Below are 20,328 nucleotides of genomic sequence, written 5' to 3' on the forward strand. Positions count from 1 at the left end.
TCTAAGTAGCAGTTTTCAACTGTGTATTGAAACTCATGAGTCATGGGTTTACTCAGTGGGGCTTGGCTGTGAGAACTCGCAGTATGATTTGTAATGCGCATGCTGCTGTATGGCATTACTTTGTTTTTCTCATTTTTCTGTGTACATCTTGTGCAGTTTCACGACAGGAGCTTACAGTAATTTAGCTTTTTTGTGTAATGATAAAAAATGGACAGCGTTTCCTCAGGAAACCTCAGATTTCCATGGGAGCTCAGCTCTCCGTGTCCTCAGTCAAGGGTGTGTGTGTGAGTGAGGATCACTGTGGTCTTTTGACGCATTGTTATGCTGTTACAGTGCATTAAAGCAACGCAAGGAAAAAAGATCGAAAGTGTCTTTAATATATCTATTAGGTGACCGACTAATTAATCAGCTAATCAACTGTTTTGATAATCTGTTGGTCCTAAAAGTAATTTTTCATGCAAAATTGACAAAAATTCTGCTTGATTTTCAGCTTTTCTTTCACTCATGTGATAGTAAACTGACTTAGAAGACAATATTATAAGAAATTTCCTCTTCCCTTTTTTTTGGACATTTTATATACCAAATAATTCATCAAGACAGAAGTCAGTAGATTAATCGATAATGAAAAATTGTTTCAGCCCTAAAAACCTTAAATATCATTACATCTATTACAACTTTTCATCATGTAACAATTGTAGCCTAAAAATGGCACAGTACATTGCTGCCACAGTCTTAAAGCCTTCCCTTCCTCTACACTGTTATTCCTTCGTGATGAGGGTTGCGCTAATTCACTGTATGTACTGTACATCCCAATTTGCTGTTATTTCTTTCAGCAGGAAGAAGTGGATGATGCGTAAAGGTTTCCTAGTGTTACCGTCTTGCAGCAATGGCCTGAGGGACTCTCTGGACTGAAACCAAGGTGAGAAGCAAAGCCTCAGCCAACTCTGCTTTTACGCAACTGCACTGTGCAATGTGGCAAATAGACACTTCAGTCCGAACACAGAACGAGCAACTGCGCAGATGATGCAAACATCAGAACTAAAAGAAAAAAAAAAAAAAAGATTACTTTTTATTTTTCTGTTTTATTTTACTACACTCGGCCTCCTGCAGCATTAGTTTGATTGGTTTGTTTCTCGATCAATGCTCATAGTAAGTGCTCCCTGTGCATGCTTTGTATTCCGGTCTGTTTTGTAGTTTTGATGGTGGTTTTGATATGAAAACGTTGACTTGCTCTGCTTTTTTTTTTTTTTTTTTTTTACTCTTTTCACCCAATAGTGTCCAGATCCAGCCGTTTTGTAAAAGCGAGGACTGCATCCAATAGTGCCGTTGGTCTGCAGTATTCATCCATCTTAAATGGAAAAAACACCATTCCTTCTGTGAGGTTCTGTTACTTTACAGGTTACAGTTCAGATGGTGTTTGGCCAGAACGTGTCTTTTGAGATTACTGTGTTGCCAGCAGTTCTTACAACACCATTTTTTTTTCTGAGTGGATTTATCCTCAAACTAATAGTTTGTATTAGCTGACATGACTTTGGTTGCAGGGCTTTCTTTTTCCTAATGCACTCAGCTTTTGTGCAGCTCTATAAGAACATGCGTGAAATACTTTTTCTTGAGTCATCTAATGCAGAGTGTGTGTGTGTGTGTGTGTGTGTGTGTGTGTGTGTGTGTGTGTGTGTGTGTGTGTGTGTGTGTGTGTGTGTGTGTGTGTGTGTGTGTGTGTGTGTGTGTGTGTGTGTGTGTGTGTGTGTGTGTGTGTGTGTTCAGAGTTTAAATCCAATATTTATACTTTCCTACATAATATAGCTGACACGCGTAGCTTAAAGACCTGCAGTAAAAAAAACGGTGAAGCTAGTTCAGTTTCCAATAGCGTCCTGCAGAGTTTGGTATGTCTTTGGAGAGCCGAGTGTCATGAATAAAATACAAACATTTAAATGTGTTCTGATGTCAGCAGCAACACTTTAGAGGCATAGTGAAAAATGCTATTTTTAGACTAAGTTCATTTTCTTAAAGCAGCTGTGCGCTGTCAGAGCGCTGGCATCGTTCATTGACAGTGCCGCCTGGTTTGTGCCGCTCCACAGTTCACTCGTTCCAGTGTTTTAGCAGAGCACAATGAGGTGTTTTTGACAGCCAGGATTACCCAGAGCACAATGTGTTACAACAAGCGAAGGATCACAGATGGATGTGTGGCAAAATTTATGAATAATTATTAATAAGAAATACCTTGATTGACCCTAATACGGATCATACATAGAGATCAGCTCAGGATGTCCCTATATTTAACCTTTTACAATAATCTGATTTCCACAGTGACATCTGAATCTCCCCTCAGGCAGTGCTCTCAGCCACAGATGAATTGTTGACTAGATTGTTGTGGAGAGGTGCTTATTTATACCAGTTAATCAATTTTTGCGATCCCCTGACTCTGTGTCTCTCTTCCCCTCCTTGATTCCGGCTCTCCTCTCCCCTCGGCGTTTCTCCCCAACAGCCAGAGCGTTCGGTGCTTATTGTACAGAAAGCCCTCCCCTTCCTATCCTGCGACATCCTGAAGTGACTGCCACCGTTAAAGATTCATGAGCCTGATCAGCTTTCAGTAAATGGGGGGGGTGGGGAGAGGGCCTGGCTCTTAGTTGCACTCTGGCGCTTCAGAGCCATTACCTTGCAGTGATTCTAGAGTGGACAGGCTCTTGAGTGGGACTGTGCAGCAGGAAAGGTGCATATCTCTCTTTGTGTTACGTCAACAGTGGTCTCTTTGTGTGATTATGTCATTTGAATTAAGTAGATTTGTGTACTTTGTAACCAGATAAGTGGGGTCGTTAAGCTGACTTTGAAGTGCACAAAAGAAGGCAAGTGATAGAGAGCGAGCTGAGAACTGAGAGTTCACTATATGCACTTATATAATGTAATTCAGTGCTTTAGCAGTGATGTATATGGAAATAGAGTCTCTGACAGAGAAGCCCATGGTCTGCTGAACACAACGTCATACACTCAGTGAACCTTCTCTGTGAAAAAGGCCAATGACCTATTTTTGTTCCCTTTGTTTCCTCCTCTTCCTCTCACTCTCTTCACTCTCTGATTTCCCGTTTTCTCCATCGCCTCGCTCTCTGTCATCGATCTCATTCTTCTATATGTTTTTGGAGCGACGTCACTCAAGTCTCGTTAAATTCACCCAAGATTCAAGGTTACCAATTCACGATGCTCTTAATCTCTTTCAGTCCATCGTCTCATTCCTCCCTATCCCTTGCCCCAAAACCTAATATCACAACATCTGGTTCAAGGTAACAGCAGCTGTCAGCAAGGCCAGAGTTCACTGTGGAGACCCCCACCCAAGTTGCGTTCAGTTGAAATTGATACTGTTTTTAACTGCGTTTGTCTTTAATACCATCTGACATGGTTCCAACATGTTTCTGTGTGTTTTGGCTCTCTCAGCACTTCTTCGCACCCTTGCAAATATTGAGATGTAAAATGAGAAGACACGAGTCCTCTGGGCCCCTCCCCTGTCATGATTTCCTCCTCAGTTTGGGGGAAATAAATGGCCCATGCTGCAGACCTCCAGAAGCACTCTTCATGGGTGCACTCGTGTTCTCCAGTTCTCTCTGGGGGCCTGTTGTGCCAAGAAGCCATGTGAGGACAGATTACACACCAGCAAGACATTGTTCAGTGCCCCACAGTGGTTTTGCACTTTCTGGAAGGGCCCTCGTTTTTGTAGTGCAGCAGACTTCAAACACTCACCCAATAGCTTTTCATGCAGTTTAATGCACAGTCATGCCCTGCACTCTCTGAGATCCAGAAGCACTGGGTGTGTCTTTATAATCAAAGCCCTGCTAACCCACATGATTACAGGAATGGCACACTGGCACATGCCCTCTCCCCTTGGCAATCAGACACAGATCCCACCCCCCACCCCCTCCATTATACTATGACTGGAATTGGTGATTCAGTGTTTTTGAAGCCCCCCCAGTGGTGATGTGCATTCAGCCTGGCCCACTCTGTGTGGTCATGGCAGCTGAATTTTGTTGAGGAAAAATGGTCTGGTAGTAGTAATTAGACGTAACTGAAGGCAGCCTCAAAGCTGTGCAGTGTTGTTTTTTTTTTTCTTTTTGTTTTGGTTGTAGGATCACTTATACACTTATAAATACATACATACATACATACATACATACATACATACATACATGCAGATGCATTTAATGTGGAAGAAACATTTTGATTTTCTGGGGTTTGGTTAAGATTTTTTTTTTTGTCAATGTACACTCATTGATCACGTAATCAGGTACACCTATAAAATCTAATGCAATCCAATGCAACAACTTGGCCATTAATTATAGTACTGTTTCATTTTGATGTACGCTTTCAGAGATCTTGAATTGGACTACATTATATTGAGAGTGTTTGTAATGTTTTGCCCAGGCCATTTACAAAAATGAGAAGGGAGGAATATTAGAAGTATAATGCAGTCCAGTATAGTACTACTAGTAACTACCACCTCAATAATACACATAGTTTTATAGTTGTAACTGAATTAACACCTCTTGGAAATTTTTCACCAAAACAAGTGAAGGATTGCATTAGATTTTATCGGAGTACCTAATAAAGTGGCCAGGGAGTGTATATTGCAATATGAAAAATGTATGCAAAATCATATATCAAATAATAATGGCATTTTGCATTTATCAAATTTTGAAAAAGTACAGCAAAAGTGACACTCAGGAGGTGATATCACAGTGCTGCAGCTCAACTTTTGCAGTTTAAAAACAGATGCTGGAGTCTTGCCTCACTGGACGTATGAATAGCAGCGTCCTGACTGGTTTGGAGTGAGGGGGTTCCTGACGACTAGTTTACCTGATGCTTCAATAGATTTTTATTCTTTGATGAGTCTAAAAGTAAAAAAAAAAAAGAAAACAGGCAGAAAACCGTCAGAATTTAGCTCAGTTTATTCTATAAGGTTAAACATTGTCTGAAAAAAAAAAAAAACTGCATATATTCTAAGAGCCACCATTAATCACACTGTAACGCTTATGGTTGGTGCCGTTGCTCGTGTCCTGGGAGATTCAGTGTCCAGGACAAATGAGAGAAATTCGGTCAAATGTCACCTGTGTTCATGGACCCTATTTCTCGTGTGTTTGTGTGCAAGTGACTAATGGGGACACTAATCTTCGAAACTGGTCCAGTATTAAAGGAGAGCGCTGCAGCAGGCAGCCATGAACAATGTCCGTCTACTGAAAGTGCTCGTTTTTGCCGCTGACGAGCTCAGATGGTTGTTCTAAGTATGTGACCACATCATGAAAAACTAACCATATCTCCTGGCAGCCCTGATTTTAGCCCAATGCAACAGTTGGAAAGTAATTTTTTTCACTCTGTGTGTCTTCACATAAAATGTTTTGTATCCTGTCGTTCACATTGCCTCGCTGGAGCACTTCAGGGTTTAGTTTGTTGTGCTTTTCAGGTGTTTATTGCAGCCTGACACAGAATTTCATGTCCAGGTTGTACAAGCTAAGTTTGACAGGAGGAAACATGGCCTCAGCAGCAGCAGCAGCAGCAGCAGCTCCAGCAGTAGCCCCTTGTTGTCTCTGCATTCCTCCCCTCGCCAGACTGGTTGGCTCCAGCTCAGTCCTGGAAAGTCTGCTCTTGTGACACCTAAGACATAAGCAATGACACACACCTATGATCACCTCCCTCAAGTGCACCTAGTGCTTTCAAAGTCAATTGATTTTTCAAACTTGAACTTGTGCCTTTGTCTGTGTGTATTCTTCTTGTTTGCTCAAATGAGCTGTTTGTTACTTCAGCACAGTTGTTATATATACACCTAAAAGTAAATATATTTTATATATTTCTGCATATTATGGAGGTATTAAAATCAGGGTCAAATATTGGAAAATGTTGTTGTTATGTTATGTTGCCGAGGCAGTCTTTGTGGTTGTTTAATAACCCAGCCCTTCATTTAGCCCTGTGAGTCAGCCACACAGATAGAAGATGAAAACCTGTAATGAAGTGTTGAGTTCACAGTGGCAGGGCTGACCTGTCAGCACACAAATATACAATTATGGTCGCCGTCTTATAAGAGTGTGTTTGTGTGTCAGAGATGGAAAGAGGGGGGTGGTGTTTACTGCATCTATGTAAGAGGAAACCTAAGCTCATCACAACTTCAAAGCAGCGAAACAACTACACGGAAGGCTATCTGCTCCAATAAACCTCGTGACCCCGGCATCGCTTCCAGTCAGATCTCGAAGCTGTACTTCCCCCAGTGATCGTCAGCCTGCCAGCGCTTTGCCAGCAACAGCAATCAGTCGGCCAAACAAACTGTAGCAGCTCATACCTCAAGTGTAAAATGCAACCCACCTTTAGCAAATGGCCAAACTGGCTCATGTTTGCAGATCTGAGAAACTGTACGTCAATCTAAAAGCAGGTGCCACATTTTCTCTTTACCCTTTCTTGCTCTAAAGGACACAAGACCATCGGTTGATTTCACACCGCCTATGACTAACATAAGGTAGCTTGCAGTGCCTGATGGGCCATATGTCTCAACTTACAATACTGATGAACTAAATGAGCTGACAGCTTGATGAACTGCAAAGTTGATAGATGCCTTCCAGAATATGCCAATCAGTCAGTGCATAATGAGGTTCCTTACAGAACCCTGATTTAACCTACATTGCTCTGAGTCAATGACATCTGCACACAGCACAGCTGGATGGATGGAGCCGTCTCATGCATGCATGGATCTACGGTCAGCCTTATTGGCTATGTTAACACAGCTTTTTATAAGACCTTGTGGAAGTAATATTCATTTAGTCTCTTTAAAATGTTTTTCATTTTATTCTCTTCAACACCCCTTCCTTTGTTTTATTGTGTAGTAGGCAGTGAAGAGGAGTCAGCAGATGATAAATGTTTGTCAACCACAGTTTAGTCTGAAATGGTGGAAATCAGTTGAGGTTCTCCCTACTTGTTTAAAAAGACTGTTTAAATTCAGTTGTGGGAGGGTTAAAGAGCTGCTGTCCAGGCAGCATGGAGCTCGTGATTGAGCTGTGTTGTCCTATCGTCTTCACAGCCTCTTAGTCGTGTCAGACATGGCTTCTTGTTGCCCTCGGCTTTCCTTTAAATTACTTCGTTTAACGAGGCGAAATCGGTTGTTGTGCTTGTCTTTTTCAATCGTTGAGCGACAGAAGTTGCACATGAATAATTTATGCGTGTCATACTGAAGGTAGATTGTTAGGCGTCATCGTGGACTAAGCTACGAGCTGCATGCGCATTCACAGCCATAAACGGGATTGTCTGTATCGTCATCAACAACTCCATTATCATCATCATCCTGAACATCGCTGCCTCGGCGTCTGCGATGACTCAGTGCGCTGTGTGTGGTCGAGTGTGTAACAGGCAGGTGCACAGACCTGCAGTTTTATTGGACATATTTCTTTACGTTGTTAGATTTAATCCCAGCAACAAAGTATGTTATGTTTTTGAGAGGAAAAGGATGAGATGAGAGTTTATGTCTGAGACATAAAAACATCGATGCAACATGCTGCCATTCACTCAGTGCCATCCTGACTGTAGTCTGCCAGCCTTGGTAAGAAAGAGGAACTCTCCCTTTGTGGCCCATGCTGACAATTAGCTCAGTGACACAGCTCTGCACAGTCAGTGCTAACACCAGTGCCCAGCTGTTTATAGCTGCCCAGAGATCCGGGGCATTCTCTAGGACTAGAAATCCCTCGTTAGTCTGCGCATGTGAGTATCGGACCCGCCCCCAGCAACAAAGCACAGCCTGCTGGCCGAGCTGTCTGGCTGTCTGCGTTGGTGTCATTGAGACGTGCCTGGTACTTCCAGTGTCTCTTGTTCAACGTACACTGACCCATCATTACTGCCATGTCAAGGAGACATAGGCAACCAATCATATCCGTCCCGGCGGGATGAGGACAACCAATCAGGTCTAGAATCCCCATGGTAACTTGGAAAGCCCAGGCACAGCCAATAGGAACAGAGAGTGCCACTTAGCCATGAGAGTTTAATGGCCTGTTTCTGTTGTCATTAATAAAAGCGCATAACCTTTGCTATAGAGACTGTTATAATTTCAGTGGACAGCACAGTGCCACGGCGTAAAGACGGCATTCAAAAGAGCATATATGCAAGGACACATGCACCGCGATGCGTGTGTTCATTACCTGTCCAACAGGCCAGTAGAGCTCAAGTCACTTGTCAGCTGAACTGTGGAAATGGGTTTTACCCTTCAGAGTCTCCTCTGCCGCACTCTGGCCAATCACCAGTGCTTTGACTTCATCCATTTGAGCACAGAACCCACCATTAGCTTAAAGTAGGTCACTCCAGGCCAGGAGGGAGCCAGACTCAAGTTTGCATGGTCACCAGCTCCCTTTTTAGTTTAGCCTGCTTCTGCTAAGCTATGCTATCCCACTCTGCTCTACATTGTGCTGTGCTGTACTCTGTTATGCCTTATGTAACGGCTGAGCAGCGAGCGGTGTGTGTCACAGCCGTTTCCATGGTTAGAGTGGCTGAGAGCGTATCACAACACAGCGCGCCTCAACCTTGTAGACTATGCTGGGGGGGGAAAAAACTTTCTTTTTCTCTCTCTAGGTCACTTTTTCTGTCCGTGTGTCTTTCTCTTCTCCTCCATAACCCTCTCGAAGCAAACCACTGCAGATCACCCATCTTCCATGCACCAAGAAGAAATTGTTTCCATGCATACATTTTTTAAATGTCATTTGCTTTGTAGGCCGGCAAGTGTTCACATTGCCTATGCAGCAGATATCATCCGATATTGACATCCAAGTCCATTAGCCGCCATCAAATTTTGGTGCAGACGATGGTGGTAATTAATAAGACATTACTTTGATCAATAATTGATTGTCTTTCATTTAGTGGCATGAAGTTCAGTAAGAGGAGGAACAGGGTAAAAGACCTGCAGTATAGATGCCGCACATCTGCAGAGTGACAACTTTCCCGAGTCTTCGAAGGCTCTCAAGTTGTTTGGAAAGATTTAGATTAAGAACGCAGCATGAACCCATGCCACAACCTAATGGTATTTCATCTTGCATTGCGGAGAAAACCCAAGATAGCAGTGTGTGGGGTGTTGGTAACAGAAACAGCCCTCAGCCGGCTTGTCACTTTGGATAGCATAAAACAGTCACAACATGAATTCTTACTTACTGAGACCTCTGCTCCAGAGCTTGAATTTAAAAAGAGCAGACAAGAGATTATTCTTGCATTTAATTTTTGAGTGACACTTACAAACCACTGCAGGTAAAGCATCCTCGGAGGCTCTCGGTAAACACGCGCAAACACATGTTGTGATTATGAACCTGCTCGGCTCTCGCTGCGAGTTGGCTTTGCTCGGTATCGTGTAACGAATGGGTTTTTCTTGGTACATGGTTGAGCGCGCAGTCTGGTGCTGTGGGCAAAGCGCCGTGTTCTCATTTCAGCCTCTCTGGGGAGGGCTGCACCATCAGAGAGAAATGATTGAATCTCTTTCTCCGCTCCATTTTCACTCATTTCTCCTGGAGTGGATCAACCTGTGCCTCCAGCGCTGGATTGTGTGTGTGTGTGTGCGTGTGTGTGCGAGAATATGTGCGCTGTATGCAGATGCCCATGTCGGCATGCTCACACACACCTACTGTATGTTATAAGTGGTTTCACATAATTCTGCATGCAGAGATCGTTGTCGGTCCCTCAAATGTTGTCGTACACTTATATTTCTTGTGTCTGCCTGTTCGTTTTCCAGACGCTGATATGCATTGAGGATGAGTGGAGTCGGGGAAAACTCATCTGACCCTGCCAGGGCAGAGTCGCGAAAACGCAAAGAATGTTCTGCCGAACTTCTAGGACCCAGGTAAGACTTGCACCTCCGGCCAAAAGACGGATCCTCCTCCCTCCAGAAAAGGCCTCACACTTGTAGACGCTGCTCCTCCATTTAATTGGATACTCTCGAAAGTGATGATAAAGTGTGTGGTTAGCAACTTTTCCCATATATTACCCACTGCAAGGCAGTGACAGCTGCTTATATACTGGAATACTGTGTGTGCAGCAGCATCGCAGCAGTTGCAGCAGTGGTTGTGTGTCATTCTAGCAGCTAACCCTGGAGCACTGTTGAACTCTGAACAATAAATCTGCACAATTCCTCTGTAGATAAGCACTCAAGAATGAGGCTTTTCTTTATTGATGCTGTGCTCCATGTTGGCACAATGACGAGGCCTAGAGATGCATTTCAAGCCATATGGAGAATAATTGACCCTGGCTGCATCCTGCATCCCCTCCATGGCAAGGTTTTCACTAGATGTTGTGCACTTATGCCCACTAGATAATATCAATGCTCTGCAGTCGTCCAATCCCTGGTGTCGTTTTGTAGATGGATCCTCTTTTCTGTCCTGCTCCAGGGTCTTTCTTTGCTGCCCATTCATTCTGTTACTGTGGTAGAATTGCTTTTGTTATACATACATTTACCCACACTTGAACGTCCTTTTCTTCCCTCCATGCCTTTTAGCCGTCCCGCTGTCACCCTCGTCCTTGCTTTCGTTTTCTCACCCCGTTGTTCTCTTTCTCCCTGTAGTCCAAAGCGGAGCAACGAGAAGCGCAACCGCGAGCACGAGAACAAATACATTGAAGAGCTCGCCGAGCTGATCTTCGCCAACTTCAACGACATCGACAACTTCAACGTCAAGCCTGACAAATGTGCAATCCTGAAGGAAACTGTGAAACAGATCAGACAAATAAAGGAGCAAGGTACGACCTGTAATGTCTTTTGATACTTTTGGTAGAAAGAGCTCCTGCGTTACCTTTCAGCTGTTTTTTTTCTGAAGCATTTAATTCACATTATCTGTACATCTTTCCCTTCAGCGTCCAATGACATACAGCCTAGTTAGACACCAAGACTAGCCTTACTGAATATGTTCAAATCGATCTAACACTGGTTTGATTTGGAGCCGTTTACTCTGTGAATAAGGTGCTACAATATCATGAATATGCTTTGGATGTTGTTGTGGTTTTTTCGGGCTCCAATATTAACCACAAGTGCCACAGGTGGCACTCTGCTGGCGGAAGCATCTGGTTTGATTGCATAAATATTATGTTTTGGGATCTGCTCCACACGCGATAATTGATGTTGTTATTAAAGAGCAGCACAGTTGATTTAATGTTCCCTCCATCCCTTCATCATATCATATGGATGCACCAGAGCAGTTTTTGCTTTGGCTGCCGAACTTTCCCACTCCCATCCTGAGCCAGAACATCAGGCGAATGGATCAGCCTGCGCGGTTGTACTTCTGTACTTGCCAGCTTTTCCTTTTTAGTAGTCTTTAGCAGTTAGTTGAGGTCTTCTTGCAAGTCCAAGCATAGGTTAAGAAAAGTAAACATTGTAGCTTTCTTCATGTGGATAAAAAGGCAAATACTAAACAGTGAATAAGCTTGGATGATGATGATGATGATGATGATGATGATGATGATGATGATGCATTCATGAATATCAGCCGGCTGACTGGTAGTCAAAGAGTGGCCCACTCCAGGTATAGGTTAATCATGCTGGCTGATGATGTCATCTTGTTTTAGTTGACTCACAGAGCTAAGCGTTATGTAATTGGTGAGCAGTGTGATGCTAAAAACTCTGGCTACTGTCTGTCCGTCCTCCTCCCTCTCTACCATCCTCCCCTCCTATCCTCTGGTTTTTTTTTCCCCTTCCCAACACGAGGCTAGAGTGACATCCCCTGCCTGCCTCTGAAGGCATAATTGTGTTTGTACAGCAACCACTGAGGAAAGGGCTGAGCAGTCCTTCCTTCTCTGCTTTGTTCAACAGAACTCAGCGGCTACCTTTTCTAGAGAACTGCTGCACCTCGTCTTGCACAGTCCTGGGGGGCAGCATCTACAGCAGCCATTCATTTCTCTCGCTACACTTATACACTTGCACACCTACCTCTCCCCCAGTTTATGGTATAAAAACTATAGTATGATATTCTCAGTTTATGGTAACATTACTGAATGTATTAAATTCTACTAATGTGACTTAATAACTCTCACTGATTGCTGTCACAGCCCTGCAGAGAAGTGCAGTGCAGCGATGACGGCCTCCTACCAAAAGCTTTTAATTCATCTCTGTTTGTTCTTCTCATGCTCTCTGCATGCGTTTTGCTAATTAAAGTAAGGGTGGAGTTGTTTGCTTAACACAAGTTTAGGCTCTTTTTTTTCTGTTTCCACCTTTTTCCATCTTAATAGACAATATGTTGTGTAACGATATCTTTATAGTGCCTATAAAGTAATGGCATAACCAGGAGTTTTACAGCTTTCGCTTCCCTCTTAACTGCTCGCTCTTGCCAGCACAGCAAAGCCCAGCTCGCATTGGCTGGAGGCTGAAATATACAGTAGCTGCTTAGCTGGAGCCAGTATATAGTCGAGTACATTTTTATTCATTATACATGTGTGAATATGGCAAGTGTCTTGCCAGTTACAGATTAAGTCGCAGTTATTACCAGACGCAGCCCTTATGAATAATCAGCTCCTCCCTCTATCTGTGGCACCGCTCTGCAGACGGACAGAGAGCCAGTGAGGGCTGCACTGACATTGAGTGATGGGTCTGTACCCAGGGCAGCTGTGCTGGTATACTGGGCCCCGCTGGGCCTGGAGAGGTCCTGCTGATGCACACATCATTAATGCTGAAAGAGATGAATGTGGGTCTGTGCGGCGTTGCGCGAGCCCACAGAGCATTTGTGTCAGCTTTCACACGTCTACACCCAAAAGAAAAAAAAAAAAAGAGAGAGAGAAGGACATGATTTTGTTTGCTTTTCACCACAACATTCTCTCACCATATGGTCAGCCCTCTTCTTGGCATGGTGCGACAGTTAAAAGTGTCCCCCCCAACAGCCCACTCATATTCCGCCTCTCATCATCATCTCCAAAAGTAGGGCAGCCTACGCTCTGAACATACGGCTTCTCTGCATGGTTATTAACCCAATCAGTCACATGGACAAATGCACAGCACCATAGCACAGGTACAGGAGCTTACAGGATGATTGAACTCCTCAGCACACTAAACACATAATCATTGCATTCAAATTTTTGTGGCAGAAATTATTTCAGCAGTCGATTCAGTGTTATGACACTGTGTGTTGTTTTCTGATCGTGTTTCGTCAAGGTCCAGTGTGGTAGCGTGACAAACCATACGTACCTGAATGTGCAACCAGCCATGTATCCACACTTGGAAATCCAACAGGCACATGAGCTCACAAGGAGACACCGCCAGCTCCAGTTATTTGAGAAAGGCTGCCCATATGTAAAGGGAGGCTGCCCCTGGCTAAAGAGTGTGGTTCTGTAGGAACAGTTTAAAATAAAGACATCAGACCAGCTTTAAGATATAACCCGTGTTTTGTTGAGAAATGTATTGTCTCTTTGTGTTTCAACTATGCTATCTTAATTTATCCCTCATGGAAGTTTGTCCTTTCTGTTAAATACACAACAGACTTCAAAATAGTTTTGCCTTCAAAGCTCAGTGAATGTACATTGATTAAAACATAGGGAAAGCTTTCTGGCCAGCTTTTTGAGTAAACATTTCAAAGGTCTGCCTTCGCTGCTTGACCACATAGTAACAACTTGCTGCTCTATTGGGAGCATGAGTTGTTTACACACTGTCAGTGTTTCCATAAGAGTTTTTTTTTTTTTTTTTTTTTTTTTTTCTTGCACATGACAATGCAATCCATCCAGCGGCTGCCACCAGCGTGGCAGCTGCATGCACTGACACAGTCCTTTACAACAACCTTTCACTCTGCGCGCTGCTCAGTGCCTGGGTTTGAGCCATGGCAGCATGTTTTGACAAAGGGACAAAATGTGTTTTCTTTATAGCCGGAAAGATACTTGTTAAAAGTCTTGTCAGTGAGTGACCTTTTTTAAAAATATGTGGGTCAGTTTCAGGGGGAAAGCAAAGCAGTTTTTCCCTTGTCTTTTTTTCTCTTTTGACATGCATGTTTTGGTGTGTTCTCTCTCTTCTAGCCTCTAAAGTTTTGTCACTGATTCTCCTCTAAACAGAAAAAGCCGCAGCAGCAAATGAGGAGGAGGTACAAAAGGCTGATGTCTCATCAACAGGCCAAAGTGTGATTGACAAAGATGCCTTGGGACCAATGATGCTGGAGGTGGGTAGTGGGCCTTCTCTTGCTTATTCATAGTGCCGTATTGAAATGCCACACACTGAACACTCATACGTACCCTCACATAGGATGCGCTATTCTCTTGAAATCATGATTAGTGCGTAATGAAGAGCGCTATCCACAGAGAACAATCACAAATGAGCCAGTAGTGGTTGTGTGTGAGTGTGGCTGTGTGGTGTAAAAGCTGCCAGCATCTTGTATCTGCCCTGGATTGGCTGTAAATCACCGAGCAGAGCAATGGCCTCGTTGTCCTGTGGAGGGCCACTGAAGTGCTTACGTATAATGGGAAAGAAAGCAACAGCCTGGCGAATGAATCAGTCCATTGAGCCCATCCTCTCACTCACTTCCTCCCTCCCTTTCTCTCGCTTACTTGTTCGGTTCTCTTTTCTCTCTCCCTCCTCGTCTTCTCTTCGTTCGCCTCTAGATCTGTCCTGTCATGGAATATTTATAGCTCTCCTGGTCCAGCGTCACTGAATCGACATACTAACTTGCGGCTAAATATAGCCCCGGTGCAGCCTGTATGCTTTCCCATCTGTCAGCAGCCCCCAAAACACAGCAATCGGCCATTCACACCCGCTCCGCTCTCGCCGCGGATCCCGCCAGCCAGCCTAGGCTCATTACGGGATGCTCTGAGAAGAATGGCCAGGAAATGCGCCCACGTGCCCCATGACCCTCCTCCAAGGCTCCCTGCCATCCACTCTCACGCGAGCGCAGGAGGACAGGACAGGAGAGCGAAAGCCGTGAAAAACATTAAGGCGCTGTTGTTTTAACCTCCTGGGACCAAGTCTTTTTCAGTCACGTGTCCATTGTGGCATATATTTTGCATTCCTGGTAGACTGCTCCATATGGTCATGTTGTGCAGTATGACAGCACTAGAGATTAGGGCTGAGTATGTTAGCAGTCTTTCATATGAGTGCATATATAACAGCAATATGTATTTTGATTACTTACTTTAAGAAATGCAAACATTTTTCTTTCACTTAACAAAAGAAGCCAAAGCTCTCAGATGTTAAACATAATTACAAGCAGCGGTATAAAAACTTTGCCCTGAAAATCCCGTCTAAAATTGGCCCAATTATTATTATTAAGAAAGTATTTAGATTCAGTACTGAGCCCCCTGAGAAACCTGTTTGGCTGTAACCCTTTGTCATGCAGCATGTTCAGCAAGAATTTATGTGAAGAGAGACCCTGTTTGCGAAGCATCAGTATCCTGTCGTAAATAATACTAACACCAAGAGAGGAGAGGGGAGTCAACCTGACCCGCCTCCCTACAATATAACAGTTCACTACCTACTGTACATTTCTGTGGGAGGTTAAGCAATAGAGAGTCATATATCAAGACAATAGGCGCAAAATGGAACATGAGCACGGAGAGTACGGTCTCTCAGAGCGTATTTACTGAGAGTATATTCATTTGTATGTGATTTGGTCACCTCGACAGTGTCTGTTTAATCAGAGCATTGTAAATTAAGGTATTGGCCAATGGCATTATGCAAGAGTGTCTGGAAGAAGGCAAGAGTTGGCAGCGAAGAGTGTTTGCTCTGTTTCTGTTTGCCCTACTTGTCCAGTACATGGCCTTTCTTCACACAGGGTGGACTTACACAACCGTGTTGCATTTTGGAAGCACTCCGCTTCATGCAGTGATAGATGAGATCTCCTTAAATCTGTGTTCAGCTCGTGCTGCGTTAATGCAGGCAAGGGACTACTTTTATCCCGATGTGATCATCTGTAACCTGGGATGTATGAGGCTGCTCCACCCCAAAATTTAGCCTGCTGCTTGATAGCAGGCATTTGCTATAAATGCATGTGTGTAGGTTATGTTTATTTAAGCGAGAGAGAGCCGAGGAGGAGACACCTTGGCAGAGTCTCTTGACTTTATCTTGACTCTCGACTTTATAGCTTTAGAAGCACCAGAATTCCCTTTTTTAAAGGCTCTGGGTGATTTGATGGCCTAATTGACACCATCTTGTGTGTAATGGCTGACCTGGGGCTGTGTTCTTTCAATTAAGTGCTCCACCTCCTTCACATCCTCCAATCTCTGCAGGCACATGCTTTTATCCCGCTTTGTATCAGACACTGATGCTGAGTGTCTGCAGGAGTGATGGAAGTACCCAGAACACAGTGTACTAATTACCTATTTTTATATCAAGTGTAGATGTGCTGCATATTACACAGTTAGATAAGACTCATGCCAAAAATTCAGTGCTGTATGTGCATGTTTGCTGATACACAGTAACCTTGAAACAGGCACTAAAGATAATATGCTGACAGTAAGGAAATCAAGGAATTAATTGAGCAGTAAGTTTTATCCTACAACTTTAAAATTAGCCTCTTTTGACCTCATGTGACCAAAGATACACATACAGTGGCAGTGTGCAGACCTGAAACCCTCATCTGCATCTATAACTGGCCGTTTGGCTTCGTACACAGCCCTAGAAAGCCTGTTCATGAACCAAATTTAGCTTGTTTCAAAGAGTTTCAAACAGGAACAGTAAAACTGTCCCAGTGTATGTGTGCGAGAAGCACATCATGGTTGGATTCCACTTTTATTAAGCACTCAGCTGCAGTGTTATTTCTATTAGCAGCTACTTATCAGCCAGTATTAGTGTGAAATCCAGGTGGCCAAACATATTTTTCCTCTCCTACTTTTGCTTCACTTTCACTCTCAGATATTTGTTCTGTACCAGTGTAAAAAAACCAATAAACAAACTGAAACTTATTTTCTCTCCTCCGCTCCTCCAGGCCCTGGACGGCTTCTTCTTCGTGGTGAACATGGAGGGCAACATTGTGTTTGTGTCTGAGAATGTGACCCAGTACCTGCGCTACAACCAGGAGGAGCTGATGAACACCAGTGTCTACAGCGTGCTGCACGTCGGGGATCACGCTGAGTTCATCAAGAACCTGCTGCCCAAATCCCTCGGTTAGCCTCGAGCTCATTTTCCCTGCCAGCATTCGCTTCCCTCTCCTGCTTTTTCTACTTGTCGGTTTTTTGTCTCGCTGTGTCACTTGTGTCCCACGTTTCCACGTGCATGTCCCCCATGCTGCACCACCCTCCACCACTGCGTATAATTTGGCAGGCTCTCGTTTGCACCCTGGCCTCATATCCTGCTTTTTACATAGTGTCTGTTAACACCCTTGTGGTCCTCCTCTCCCTGCTCAGACAGGTATGTCGTAGGTGGCTGTTTGATAGTGATGTCAGTTTAATTACAACGCTAAAATGTTTATGGTTAACCTGCTCGGGAGAGGATGCGAGAAAGCTGGATAATGCAGTGTTTTGTAAGTGTCATATACAGGATTGGCACAGTGTGTAAAACCTATAGGCTCTTCATTTTCTCTTTTGCTGATGCTCAGCCCAGACATTTGCTCTTGCTCCTCTCTTCTTCCTCCCTCCCTCCCTTTTCAGCTAATTAACTTCCTTTTTCGGCGCCTCTCCCCTGTCAGCAGCATCGCTCCCTTCCTATATTCTCATCTCATGCCCTTCCTTCCCCTTCTCTTCACTTTGTGTGTTATTCGCACCCTCACCAAGTTCCCATTTTCATGTTCTCGCTTTCCCATTTCCTAGCCTCCCTGAAAAGCTTTTTTTTTTCTTTCTCCCATCTCATGAAAACAGGCCATTCATTTCCATAAGACAGATATTCGCTTTTTCCTTTCTCTCTTCTAGTTTTGCCCTCTTCTTTTCCCTCCCGTCTCCTCCATCTTCGTTCATATCTTAGCTCCATTCCTTCTCCACATTCTGCTTCTCCATCTCCTCTCCACGAGAAGCCATTGTAATGTATGTCAGTGCAGCCCATCAGGAGCTCTTTCTAAGTCCCTTCTCCCCTTTCCTCTCCTCTCCACTCCTCTCCTGGTGCTCCGGATTGAGGTCTGAGTGCCCAGCCATCTGGGTGGGGGAGCAGCACAGAGCGGAGTACCCTGGAAACGATCAGTGGGGCTGTGTCCCAGATACTGGGAGATTATCAATGCACTGAATGAGATCACAAACCAGATGGAGTGTGATGGGAGTTTGAGTTAAATGAGTTTGTGTGTGTGACTGTACATCTCTCCTTTTTCTTTCTTTTCTTTTTTTTTATAATGTGTGTGTGCGTGCGTCCGCTTGCACATGCGTGTACGCGCATGTTTGCTCACGCCTGTGCAAGTGTTGGAGAGCAGAAGAAAGATTGGCAATGATGTTTTAGAGGACATGCATATGGAGGCCTGGCTGTGATGCATGGCTGTGGATGGATGGCACAGGGCTCAGGGTTCCAACTGCTCATTATGACTGATCTCTACCCAGCAACCGCTCTCTCCTTTTTGCACTTTTTCCAGCTTCATTCTCTCTGTCTTGCTCTCATTATGTCTTTCACTTGCATTGTGGTAGCCCCTCTTGGCTCGCTCGCCGCAGCTCACCGATCTCCCAGTTTTGTTGTTCAGTTTTTGGCTGCGGTAAAATTCATCAAATAAAATCCCCAGGAGGCCACCTTGTAACTCTCGCTTGCTTCTCCTTCTTGCCTCCCCTGCAGTGAACGGCGTCCCGTGGTCCAGCGAGGGTCCAAGGAGGAACAGTCACACGTTCAACTGCCGGATGCTGGTCAACCCCCACAGCGAGCACCAGGACGAGCCGCACGAGCACGAGCCTCAGCAGCAGAAATACGAGACCATGCAGTGTTTCGCTGTTTCCGAGCCCAAGTCTATCAAGGAGGAAGGAGACGGTACGCAAGCAGATAGTGTGGGAAAAGAGTCTGAGGCTCATTTAACATGTAGTAGTGACAAAACAACCATGGGCAAGATTATATTTTGGGATCTGCTGAAATTGCCCCCTGCCGTGTGATGTGTAGCACCAGTCATGACTTTGACCATCTCAGATTTGAATCTTTTTGACTAAATCTAAAATTAAAAGAATCAAACAGTTCAATGTTCCAGCTTTAGAGATTAGGATCTCAAAGCTTGCAAAACAAATATGCACTGAAATCATTCAGAATTGGTGGAAGTTTCTAAAATACTCTGCCGTCATGGGAGCCGAAGGCAGTTCACAACAGACAAAAGGCAAACTATTATGACTAAGGAATGAAAGATTGCTTAAGAGAGAAAATTATTCTGAAACGATCTTTTAGTGCTGGTGTATACACCAAATAGACATGTAGAAAATGGGAAAAGCTCAAGGTCGTCTGGCAGACAGAGATCAGAAAACAAATTCATAAGCGTCCCCAGACTGACTGCTGCCATCTTCAATGGATGAATGGAAGTTAACAGAATGAGAAATCCTTGAACAGTGTAAAGAATATGTCTGCCAGCAGAGGTGATTGCTCATGTTGTAGCTCTGAAGCCTTGATTAGGACAAAAGACAGCCGAGGGGCTTGCTCGGGTCTAAGAAAGACCCGAACACGACTGCTGCAGAATGGAAAATGGTTTTAGATATCCAAGTTGCTTCCATTTACATTTATTATGAGTTGATGATTGAGGTTTAGACATATGTATAAGTAGCGCTGTATGTGAAAAGCTGGAGAGTAACTGATGAGGAGCAGCGCTGGTGCCACTCAACTTAGATCCATGAAAAGTTAAGTGACACGAGGGAGACGCGAGGCTGGGCAGCTGTCATTAAAGCCCATCTATAATTCATGGACATCCCTCACAAACCTGGGCTTATGGCTCAGAGGAAAGGATGTGGCTCTTTTAATCACACGTGTTGCATCAATACAGCGGCCTTCTGATAACCTTGAAATCATTCTTAAAATATCAGCACTGTGTTTTGAAGCATATGCGAGCAGAGAAAGGGAGAAGCTGTGTTTGCACTGGTCACCAGTATAAACATCTGCCCTTCAAGGGAAATGATTTAGTAAATTGTATGTTGCCTCTGCTCTCCTTACAGTGTTCAGTCACTGAGAGGTCACTGGGCTTTTCCTGTGGTTTTCATGGCTTTAGACAGGAACTTGAGATCCCATAGTTTGAGTAATTTTCCATCACAAGAACTGACTGTCCTTTATCCAAAAAATGTAAGCACTTTGTAAAGCATTGATCCGTTATGCTCTCTAAACAATTATATTCTACATGTTAACAAGCTAAATCCTATTTGTGGCTCCGTGGCTTTAATGAGCAGCCATAATTCCCCACCACCAAACTAAAACTAAGTAGTTAATTAAAACAATAAGTGGAAATGCAAATGTTTCACTCCGAGTCTAGTCTCAACCTGTCTTCTCCCCTCTCTGGCTTCCTTTGTGCACCAGCT

General features: G+C 44.1%; 1 protein-coding gene across 3 annotated transcripts in view; it reads left to right on the forward strand.

Moving 5' to 3' along the window:
- The window catches only part of ncoa2 (nuclear receptor coactivator 2), a 51,759-nt gene that overhangs the window by 12,518 nt on the left and 18,913 nt on the right, over positions 1-20,328 (forward strand). For all 3 annotated transcript variants that reach the window (XM_070985709.1, XM_070985710.1, XM_070985711.1), the window contains exons 2-7: positions 834-919; positions 9,725-9,832; positions 10,550-10,722; positions 14,008-14,111; positions 16,869-17,046; positions 18,626-18,814. In XM_070985709.1, coding sequence (XP_070841810.1) covers positions 9,744-9,832; positions 10,550-10,722; positions 14,008-14,111; positions 16,869-17,046; positions 18,626-18,814 — 733 coding nt within the window. In that variant the 5' untranslated portion in view covers positions 834-919; positions 9,725-9,743. The remainder of the gene's footprint in view (positions 1-833; positions 920-9,724; positions 9,833-10,549; positions 10,723-14,007; positions 14,112-16,868; positions 17,047-18,625; positions 18,815-20,328) is intronic.

Source organism: Chaetodon trifascialis, chromosome 18, assembly GCF_039877785.1.
Source record: "Chaetodon trifascialis isolate fChaTrf1 chromosome 18, fChaTrf1.hap1, whole genome shotgun sequence".
Lineage (NCBI taxonomy): Eukaryota > Metazoa > Chordata > Actinopteri > Chaetodontiformes > Chaetodontidae > Chaetodon > Chaetodon trifascialis.